Source organism: Sinocyclocheilus anshuiensis, unplaced genomic scaffold (genome assembly GCF_001515605.1).
Source record: "Sinocyclocheilus anshuiensis isolate Anshui unplaced genomic scaffold, SAMN03320099.WGS_v1.1 scaffold189, whole genome shotgun sequence".
Classification (NCBI taxonomy): Eukaryota; Metazoa; Chordata; class Actinopteri; order Cypriniformes; family Cyprinidae; genus Sinocyclocheilus; species Sinocyclocheilus anshuiensis.
Genome location: NW_015540861.1, coordinates 611,129 through 623,111, shown reverse-complemented (window position 1 = coordinate 623,111; position 11,983 = coordinate 611,129). Strand labels below are relative to the sequence as shown.

At 33.1% G+C, this 11,983-nt stretch overlaps 1 protein-coding gene across 1 annotated transcript in view; it reads left to right on the top strand.

Annotated features, from left to right (window-relative positions):
- Nucleotides 1-505: 505 nt before the first annotated feature.
- The window catches only part of LOC107688002 (GPI ethanolamine phosphate transferase 2-like), a 145,138-nt gene continuing 133,660 nt past the window's right edge, over nucleotides 506-11,983 (top strand). The window contains 2 exon segments of the mRNA XM_016485536.1: nucleotides 506-839; nucleotides 2,860-3,065. Coding sequence (XP_016341022.1) covers nucleotides 686-839; nucleotides 2,860-3,065 — 360 coding nt within the window. The 5' untranslated portion in view covers nucleotides 506-685.

Genomic DNA, 11,983 nt, shown 5'->3' with positions numbered 1-11,983 from the left:
CTTGGACAAAATGCTGCACATTTCTTTGTGAAATTGAAATATAACACTATAATAATATACTAATATAGCACTTGAATATTATTTGTCGGTTGTCGGTTTTGATTGATTCTATTGTCCTCATTTGTAAGTCACTTTGGATAAAAGCGTCTGTCTAAATGTTTATTTAAATTGCATAATAATAAAATAATACATTATGCAATTATGACATAATATAAGTTTCGAGAATGAAACCTAATTTTTCTCCCTGTCGCCTAATTTGTTAATGTAATAAGAGACATTTCATTTTATATAGTTATTTATATAAATTATAATACAATTTTAGATATTATCAGAACTGAACTGTACATAGTACGTTTAAATGTATTCTAAACGTAAATGAAATAATTTATATAAGAGTTCTGGCTCTGATTACAAAATAAGAGTCAAGAGAACCGTTGAAAACGTTTTGAGGAACGATCCTTCTGAGTTGCCGTAGTGACCCTCATGGCACAACACGGAAATGGGAATTTCAAAACACTAATTCGGCAGAATCTTCATTAATCGTGTGGATTTGGTGTCGTTTCAGTTCAAAATGACGGCTGAATGCGGTCAGTGAGAAATCAGACAGCAGGCTGGACACATGCCAGTGTTTGTGTTGTCTTATGAGTGTGATGAGTGCTATTGATGACAGTTATTGATCTTCATCATGAAGCTGAGCTCATCACTATTTGCTTTATTGTGTCTCATATGTGAGATTGTGTCCATCGCTCTTTTCCTGCGAGGATTCTTCCCTGTTCCTGTCAAATCGTCCTTTTCAGCCAAGAGCAAAGTGCCTCATTTTCCTGCAGAGCCACAGACAGGTAAACACACACTCAGAAGTATTAACTATTATGTTGATGGTGATGCAACCCTCTACGAACACCTTGGCAATTGAATCGCCACTGGCTAGTACATTGTTTAGTTTACTGGCCAGACTGATATATATATATTATATATATGTATAATAAATGTTTGTAAAATGGCACAGTTGTTTAAATATCTGAAAGTACACACTTAACATCAGTCAGTCAAGCATTATAATATGACAATCAAGTATTATTTAATGATAGAACTTTAGTAATTAGAATTAAAACTTGACAACCATGTATGAATGCATATTAGTCATTTTAAATGAATTTAAGGAAATTGTGGTGGTGCTTTTTTGGTCAATCAGTGTTTCTGTAAATAAAATTGGGAAAAAACTAACAGAAATACTGAACAGATAATAATGATACGAATTCTACTAATAAGAACAATATAAAACGAACTAAGGATTAATGAGCTTCTGGAATCATGAATATTAATCAGGTCGTGTGCGTTCGCTCGAACTGATTTGCTGAAATCAAAACAGGGACGATAATAGGTGAGCGCCAGCCAATGAGATTGCCGTTTGCGCATTAGCTCCGCCCACTACCGGAGAAAGCGGTAGTTCTTAAAAGAGGAAGAATTCCAAAGGAACTCCGTTATTTTGACAGCAAAATACAACAAAGAATATCGTTTACATGTAGCGCGTCAATTCTCTCTCTCTCTCTCTCTCTCTCTCTGCGTGTGTGTGAGACAAAGCGATGGCGAGTCGTGCGCTTCACACTAGAGTTTACGGTACGTCAAATAAAGGTACACTGCGCATCCATTCAGATGAACTGAAAAATATCACAGATACATATGCGAGTGATTTACTCGCAATGTAGAGGGTTGTGATGGTTTTTATAGTGAGGTATTAAGGCTAAAAAAAAATATATATATATATTTTTTTATTATTGATACTGATTTTTTTTTGAGGATTTATTTAATTGATGTGTAAAATAATTTAATTATTCATAATTTTCAGATTCTTTTTAGTTAATTCTATACACACACACACTTTATATTTGTTATATTTTTATAGTGTAATTATAATATTTTGTACATTTGTACATTATATTTGTTCCATTTTGCTGTCTTATCAAATTAAATTAAATTTAAAGTAATTTTATTTACATGGAAAATATATATGCATAAATGCAAGTAAAGTGTCTACTTTAATGTTTCAGTTAATTTTTGTGAAAGTAAAATGTCAAAATATGGGTGAAATAATGTTTCATTGTCATTCAGCACAACAGATGTAATTATGTAAAAAATAAACAACATATTTATTCTGACCTGTACTTATTAAAATGTATATATAAAAGAATAGGTGAACATAGTAAATTTCATTTTATTTGAAATGATTAAAAACTTCTTGCTGACAGATGGGTAAAACCTAGCCTAGTGGTTTGAAGGATAGTGGCAAAGATGGCTAAAGATTTCAAACACAATTCATTCGTATTTGGGCTTTTAATATCATCTAATGATTCTTGTTCTAAATATGCCTGACAAGATTTTTTGGTATATTATTAACCATTGTTACACTGAATTACATGGGTGTATTCTGTAAATCAGCGTAAAAATGTATGATAGTCATTATTTTTTGATAAGAAAAAAAATTAAACGGGACACATTTTATTTGAAAGAAAATGTCAAGAAAAAAAATTGTTTTGTTGTTTGAAAACCACCTTTCGTCTTTGACCCGTATAAATATGTATGTTTAATTGTATAATTTTATTACTTAAAATTTGAAGGAAAACAGCTAAATATAACCTATGTCTCAGTCTGTTTTATTCTGTATGTCCAAATCTGAATAAATCGTCCCTTGGGGATTAAGATTGAGGATTTAATTCCAATGTTTAAGGTGTTTTAATTTCAGCCTCACAACTAAATCCCCTTTTTCCAAAATCTCTAATTATAATTCTGAAATCAGAATTCATAAGATGCATGGTGATCACGCATGCAGCAGAGATTCTTGAGTTGTTATGTGTTCTGCAGGAAGTGGGCCGAACTCCAGAAAAGCTCCCGAGCCTTTGTTCAAGTGGGTGGTGATCGTCCTGATCGATGCTCTCAGAGAGGACTTTGTGTTCGGCTCTGATGGCTGGAGGTTCATGCCCTACACCAGTCATGTGGTGGAGAGAGGCTCTTCTCACAGCTTCATAGCCAAAGCCAGACCGCCCACCGTCACCATGCCCAGAATTAAGGTGAATTACACACAAATCAAATCCTTTCTTAACCTAGTTTTGTTTTTGCCTGTGGTTCCTCCTTTAGTATAAATCTATGGGATGTTTTTGCCTATTTTGTCAAAATATGCTATTATATTACTATAACTATAACTACTATAACTATAATAATTATTATAATACTATATTATAATGTTTGTTTTTTTATATATTATTATTATTATTATTATTTTCTATATTAAAAACTGTTGCATGCAAAATTTGTTCTTATTAATGTAATTAAATATTTAAAATTATTATTATTATTATGATTATTATTAATGAATATGTAATAAATATTTTCAAATTTTTAATTTGATATTTACTTTTATGTTGCAAAAACATTAAATGTATATTATTCAACAATTTATGTCAAAATAATGGCGTTATTTTAAATAGAGTGTAAACCAACAGTGCTGCATGCAAAATGTGGGACACTACTAAATATATAAATATATTTCATAATATAAATATATAATTATATAAATTTAAATAACTAATTCTAATTAATTCTAATAAATATTTAATAATAATAATGATAATACACATTTAATAGTCATAATAATAATAATAATCTAATTAAATATTTAATTTGATATTGTTTTTTTGGTGCTACAAATTAACTGAATGAATATCAAGTCAAGTCAAGTCCCCCCCCCCCCCCCGCTGATGTTTGTTTTTGACTGACATCTCTCAATGAACTGGAAGTATTTGGAAGAGGATTCTATAGACAGAAATGACTGTATGTTGGTGGCTTCTATTCTGTTTATTAACTCATGATGTAGGTCCATCCATATGCTGATCATTGATGCATGTGTGAGATGTTAGAGGTTATCAGTGATATTTGTACAGGCATATCAGCAGTTTGCACTCATGACAAAAAAAAAACATAATCTCTAATTCTGCATCTGCTAGGAGTAATTAAATAAGGCCTATAAATCAGTTGCGGGTCTTCCTGGAGCTGATCTGTCCAAGTTTTCCAGCATGCATCTCATATGGCCTGCATTATATGAGTTGTGTCCCAACTCAAGTGTCCAGCAGATGGCAGTCCTGATCTATCGGTCCCATAATGGGCACTTTTTATCTAACTTCTTTTGGACTGATGCATGCAACACCTGCTGAGTGCTATTAAACAGCTTGAAAGATCAAAGACAATTTTTAATAAAACTCCGACTGGATTCGTCTGAAAGAAGAAAGTCATATACACCTAGGATGACATGAGGGTGAGTAATTTATGGGCTTATTTTCATTTTTGGGTGAACTAACCCTTTAAATAATCAAGTTGAGATTTGTTATATAGTATAATAGCTTTATGTGAGTATATGTAAGCCAGTAAAGTTGGATATTCGTATAATGCTATATTAATGTAATGTTAGATAACAGTTAAGATAACTTATCCACTAGATATCTCTCTGAAGAACACAGGATTTGTGCCTTTATCATCATTTTTACCCTATTTGTGGAAAGTGCCATGCAGGAGGAACTTTATTTAGAAAGCATGTGTGGTCTCCAGAAAGCCTGATGTTTACAGCAACATCTTCATCCTTCATGGAGTCATTTAGTCACCTATTTGTGTTGGTTGACCTCTTCACAGAGCACAAATTAACTCGGGACTCAAAGTTTGTCTCGCTAACAAGCCCTTTTTCAGTCCTGGTTACCAGCTGCTTTTGTTGTTTTCTTTGCTTTGGACTGGTTCGTTGGAACAAGGGAAGTGTGTAGTCAGAGATCAGCCCGTTTTTTTTTTTTTTTTTACTTCTGAATCCATTTACCTGGATTACCGTTTTTGCTTCTGTTCTGTCAGCATGACATAAAGCCACCGTATAAAGGGTGAAATAGTTGATGCAAAGAGAACAGTCTGTGATGAAAGTGCCATGAATCTGTTGTTGAACTCAGGGTTGTTAGTTAACTAAAACTAAAAGCACTAAAAAAGATTGTAATTTTGAAATAAAATACATTTGAACTGAAATAAAATTTTATTTTAATAAAAATTTAAAAATAAATATATATTTGTATTTTATTTCAGCTAGCTGCTAGGCCAACATTTGTCCTTTTCATTTATTTTAAGTCGATGCACTAAAATAACTAAAATGAACACTGAAATAAAAAATAATAAAAACTATATTTAAAAAAAACTATAAGATACTTAAATATTTTTTAAAAATAACAAAAACATTTATAAACATAATAAAACCATATTAAATTAAAATGTAAACAGAAAATATAAAAATAAACAAATTCAAATTATTAATAAAACCTGTATAGCATGTCAATGATATTAAAATAACACTGGTTACACTCTCAGAAAAAAAGGCAAAAAAGCTGTCCTTGTGGCAGTACCCTTTCAAAAGGTTCTAATATGCACTACTTAGGGGGTAAATAAGGTACAAAAGTGTACTGCCACATTGACAGCTTTTTTTGTACAGTAGACATTTTTTATGAATTTCAACCAGACAGCATGTTTGTTTTCTGTTATCCAAGTCATATTTTCCTGCCCCGAATCAAACAATATGCTTGCATTTAAACTCTGTTAAAATGCTCGACACGATGAACACTGCATGCCCTCCAGTGGGGCGTGTGTGTCCCAGCATCATCTCTGCCCCTGTAAGAACATGAGCCAGGCCGCTGGTTGTTGTAGAGACGCTCTTGCCATTGATTTTCAGTCATTGTCGCTGCTAACGGAGGGTGTGACATCCTGGTGAATGGAGCTCTCAGTCAAACGTCTGGGTCACAGTGAGCAGTTCTGTCATCACTTCTGTGATGAGTTTCAATGACTTTATACTGAAATCAAATGCGACGGAGGGCTGAAATTTACTTATTAAATGTCTTCTGGGTACTTTAAGACCATAATTTCCCATAATTCCACAGCGACTTTGAAATATAGATGCTTCATGTTAAAATATTTTGTATTGGCAGTAGGGGTGTGCGATATTGACAAAATTATATCTCGATATTTTCTGGGACTGTACACGTTTTGTTTGCTTTTTCGCGATATACCTGATAATGTCAAATCACACATTGTTAAAACAACAATTACGATATTATCGCAGACGATATATATCGCACACCCCTAATTGGCAGTGCTTGGTTCATTTTAAGCATAGTAAGAAAATATAGCTGTGAAAAATGACGGCGTGTTGCTGCTGTGATCATTTTAGGAAGTTTCATGTAAATACGCAGATTTTTTGCTGAAATATTGCCTCACTTTTTCTTTGATGTCTTCACCAGCTGCTGCATTGAAGTGTTTCTGGAGAGGAGAGAGTAATGCTGAAAACCCAAAAGTTTGAGTAGCATATGAGCCAATTTTCTGAAGACAGACCTCTTTTTTTCTTTTTTTTCTATTTTAGTTTTCTCTCTCTCTTAGCTTTTATTTTTATTTTTGAATGATTAATTTTTAGTTATTTTTTTAGTAATTATTAATATTTTTAGTTTTAGTAATTTTATTATGTGCTTTTGCCATTTTATTAATTAAATTTTTTTTAGATTTTATTTTTATTTCAGTTTTAGTAATTTTAGTTCTTAAACTTTAATTCAGTTCAACATTCATAATTTTCGCTTAAGCTTTCCGTTTTTCAGCTATTACTTACAGTATATTGCATTTTATTTCAGTTATTTTTTTCAAGTAACAAAAATGATTTGTAATAATTTTAGCTTTACATTTAGTTAACTATAACAACACTGATCACAGCATTTTTGAAGAGTGCAATTCGAGTCCAATCAAGGATTTGTGGGTGAACTTTTCCTTTTATTATAGTATTTGACAAGCCAATTGAACAACAGGAAAAATTAAATTTTTAGGGCCCTATGAATTTAAATTTTTTCACAAATTCTGTTTTATGTTTCCTAAATTCTCAGTTTTCCGTTGTAATTTTTCTGAATTCCGTTTTGCTTAAATTTGAATAATCAAACAGTGTGTCTAACCAGTTGAATTCATTAAACAATTTAACAATTTATTACAATTTTTATGATAATAGTGCCCTATTAGATGCTTTATTTTTTCAGAAATTCTGTGTTGTCTTTTAATTTAGCTGGATTTATGATTTAAAACAAGTTTCAAAAACAGCGGTAATCAAATGAAGGTTAATTAAAATTAAAATGTAATCAATCGACCGTTCACTCATGAAAAGAGAAATGTAAAACATGCATCCAAAATTTGCCAAGTTCCGTGACATTCCGCACTTTACTGTACATTCCATTTTTATGTCTGGATTCTGTGATTGCATCTGTGTTTTCTGCATCGTGGAAACCCTATGCCTTAGACCAGACCGGCAAACACCTTTCAAAATGAGTATTTCCACCAAATGCACCATAAAAACCTGCTGGAATCCTGAGTTTGTGTGTGTGTTTGTTTCTGTTTGTCATTTTCCTAAAGATGTTGGTTTTCGTCTGATGGTCAGGCACCTTTAGATCCTTCTCTGTTCCTGTGCTTTCACTGAAGTTTTTGAAAGGTTTTGTTTCTTTAAATAGAGAAACTTTTCTTATTTTATTTTCCTGCACAGATAAGCTCTCGGCTTACAGGGTTTTTGCCTGGTATGTTAATGCTGTGAAGAAAAATGCTGCTTCTGTCCTACTTTTCATGCCTCCAGTCATCAGGATTGACACATGAAAAGGTGGGATGTATTTCCAAACTGCAAATCGGCCTGTCTGGAGGCAGAGTGTTAAATGAAAGAGACCAACTTTGAAAGTTAAAAAAGAAAACTGCGGAAGAGAAATCTTCTGTCTGTTGTCATGTGAAGCGCGGATGGCCTCAGGGTGCTCAGTGAGTGTTTTTAAGCTGCTCTCTTACAGTTGTCGGAAGATGCTGAGATAACACACCCAGGGTCAAAAAGGTTCTTCTATGGCATCGTGAAGCACCTTTATTTGTAAGAGTGTGCTTGAAAGCAAAACTTTTTGAGGCTCAATCAAAAGCATACACTTTGAGGGGGGAAAATAATAACTGGTGGTTTTGTTGTCAAAACTTTTTTTGGATGCACAGTAATAACATAAAAATAACTTATTTTTATAACTGGTTGGACTGTTCTGTTCATGTGTGATAATCTAGAATATTAAGTTATAATAATCTTGTATTTCCCTCCTTCCATATATAAATGTGTTACTGTAGGGCAGTGTTTCGAAAATCATCAATAAAACAGCTTGTCATTTACCTCAGAACATTGTTTTATTATTTTCATAAATCAGTCCATTTTTAGGAGTAGGTGGAATTTTCACATGAATTAACTTTATTCACACAATATAACACAACTTTAGTTGGTCTGTTAAAACTCAGTGGGCTCAGGGGAGGCAAGAGAGACACGGACTCCTGCTGTAACCTTACCTGCTGATGTCGCTGTTGGACAATGTTTCTTTAGAAAAACGAGTGATTTATACTCTTTTTAAAATTATATTTTGTAATGTTGTTTGTTTTATTTTTTTTTACTACAAATGTTTTGGGGAGACAATTTTGAGGAGACACTGCCTCCCTTGCCTACTCGGAGGAAACGCCCCTGGTGTAGATCCAGATCAATAGATAAAATTCATTCCAATGTTATGGAACTGAGCACTGCAATGAAAGCCTGCCATCCAATAAATTGCAATAAGCTTTGTGATTTGTTACTTTTGATATGAAACAAATTCTCAGATTTCAAATTCTGTCCATTTTATTAGAATATTCAATACCGTTTTGGCTCTGTTTGATGTGGAGTGACCGATCGCTGTAGCACCTCGGTTAGAAGAGGCAGCGCGAAGCTGAACTGATCGTCTCCTCCGTTTTAATAGCAGTTACAGCATGAAATAAACAGAATGAACATCCGAAGGTATGTTAAAAGAAAGAGTACAACTTACCGAAATCCGTCTCCTGTCTCATGTAATCGCTCAATTAGTGTTTCAAACGCGGAAAGACGACAATCGCTTGTAAACAGTGAGTCACATTTACCACAGAAAAACATATTCGGTGACCGTGAACTCATTAGTCAGCTAGAAAAAATTTACTCTAGGGAGGAGCATTTTGCTAAATATAAACCATATAACATATTCATTATGTTATTTTTTTTCATTATATGTTTTTTATATGTTCTTCAATATTTAATTTATGTTTGAATAAATCCGTCAAGTTTTTGTGACAACCACCATTTAAATGTTTATATTTCAATAACGAATTGGAGTAGAAATGTAATTATTTAATTTAAAGTTAAAGTTAGTATTATAGCTTTAATATTACAAAAACTTTACGGAGTAGGCTATATTTTAAGTGTTTGTACACTCTAAAAACTGCTGGGTTAAAAACAACCCAATTTGGGTTATTTTGGCAACCCAGCGCTGGGTCAAAAAGGGACGAACCCAGCGCTGGGTTGTTAACCCAACAAGTCGGGTTATATGTTTGACCCAGCATGCTGGGTTGATTTTTTTATGGTTTAAAATTACTACACTGCTAGGCTAAAATGAACCCAAATCGAGCTAGACATTAAACCTACAAATCTTGTTCATTTTAAAATCACTTTTACACACACACAGAAGGACTATCAAAAGGTAAATATTTATTTAAAACAAGAGAAAACAGTCACAAGTAACATGCATGTAAGAAGAAATGCAGAAAAGTATGGCATTAACAGCTACAGAGTTTATAAATGAAGCATTGAACATTTGTTGAATATAACTTTTAAGATCAAATTTTTGGTAAATTTTATATATTGTATTGTAGTCATGAAGAAGCCCCATCAGCACAGCAAAGGCATGTGACATCCAGGGCAGCCTCCTCCTTTAAACCACTTTTGCATCAGTTTGGGGGAAAGGACATTCTCCTCTTTGACCAGCATTCATCCCAGTCACCACCTGTTCTTTATCAGTGGCCTAAAAAGAGAAAAACATTTGAAAAAAGTAAACATTTAATTAAAATCTATACATTTTCAGATAGAGGTGCATCCACATCAGTAAGGATAGGTAATGAGTCTGTTTTATAATTTCAACCACTTTTTGTGGTCGTTTAATGTCTCTGTCTACCACAGCGCTCTAGAATGCTATAATGGCAGCACTAGTGTGAGGGCATGTTATATTGTTTAAATAAATATATTGCTTTCAGAAAGCTACTTCTTCACTGAAACATTAAAACAGACATGACATTCACATACCTCACACATTTTCATGTACGTGGAGGGCTGCTCTTTAAAGGGTTAGTTCACCAAAAAATTAAAATGGTCATAATTTATTCTCCCCCGTGTTGTTCCAAACCCATACAAACTCTGCTAATTTTTGGAACACAAATAACTATATTTAATATTCTCTGCTATGATATAATTTAAGATGTATTCATATATAAATATTGGCATGGATTACTTCTACAATAACTCTGTATTTTTAAAGCTTGAAAATACTGATTATCTAGACTTTCAATGGATTAACAAAAAATTGTGAGAGAAAATTAAAAATATCTTCATTTGTGTTCTAAAGATAGACACAAGTCTTATAGGTTTGGAATGACATGAGGGCAAGTAAATTATTTTTTTGTGTGAACAATTCCTTTGAGAAAGGAAGACCAAGAACGATGACTCTCCAAATCAGACAACTCCAAAGTTGGTTTGAGTTCTGCAATGAAAAACACAGACATCAATGGTTTACATAAAATATTAACACGTAATCATACTGTTGTTGCATCAAAATGTGAGGTAAACAGACAGGAGACAACACAAGCAGGGCTCTGTGTCGTTAACTCCCGGCGCGGGCGGAATGAAGACACAAAGCTCAACAAGTCTGAAATATAACATGCAAAACATTACTTTAACAATTATCACTTCATCAACCTCAAAATAATTAGGCTAGTCTTTATTACATAACGCCGTTTCCTTTAGGAAACTACATTAAATTTAAACGCGAAAAAGAAGATAACGAATTAACATGTAAATATGTTAATAACCCTCTCTTAAAACTTCAAAAAATGTAAAAATTTTAAAATCTTATGTAAATATTACATAAGACACTCACTGACACCTCTTCCGTTCAGTAAAAGAGACTATTAAGACTATTTCTGAGGCGAAATCCGCGTCCGCGTATTTTTCAATATAAGCTCTTTTCGGAATATTTCCGCCTTCCATGAAATCTCAAAATACTACCGGACTCAAACAATGAATGATGACTTTACATTTTTAATTTTTACTTACCATAAACTGGCTTTCACTCGCTTCCATCTGAAGACGCTGAGAAAATGGCGGCTTCTCGCACTGGTGTCGTCCGATGTTAAGGTGACGTGCGTGCTCTCTTTCACGTCCGCGTTCCCAGCCCAGCACCGCTGGGTTATAGATCAAGACCAGTTTTCAACCCAAATTGGGTTAAAACAACCCAACATCCTTACCCAGCAGTCTCAACCCAGCATTTGGGTTGAAAAAACAACCCAGCATTTTTTAGAGTGTATACAAATCTGCAAATTTCAACCTTCCATATTATTGACTCTCATGCTTATTTTACAGCATTAGTTGAGAGATTTTTTTTTTCCTTGAGAGAATATACCATGTTCTGTACCTGATATATATCCAAAATAATCGATATTGAATCAATAATCGAATTGAATCGCAAGCTTGTGAAGGATAATCGAATCGAATTGTGAAATTTGTATCAAAACCCAGCCCTAATATATATATATATATATATATATGAAACACAATCTCATCATTTTGACTTTATTCTAAAAATATTATGGCACTAAAACACCGCCATATTTACTAAATTACTTAATGCAAACACATTCTTGGCACAGTGGCCCAAAATGCAAAACAACAAAAAGAAAGAAAAAAAACTACTCACTCATTTTAGTTGTAATTAATTTAATTTAATTCTCCGGGCCTTTCTTTCGACAAATTCATCCACAATGTCCTTGGTGTTTAATTTAAGGCTTCGTGTATTCTCAATGGAAAGAATGGCTTTCGATAGTCTTTTGA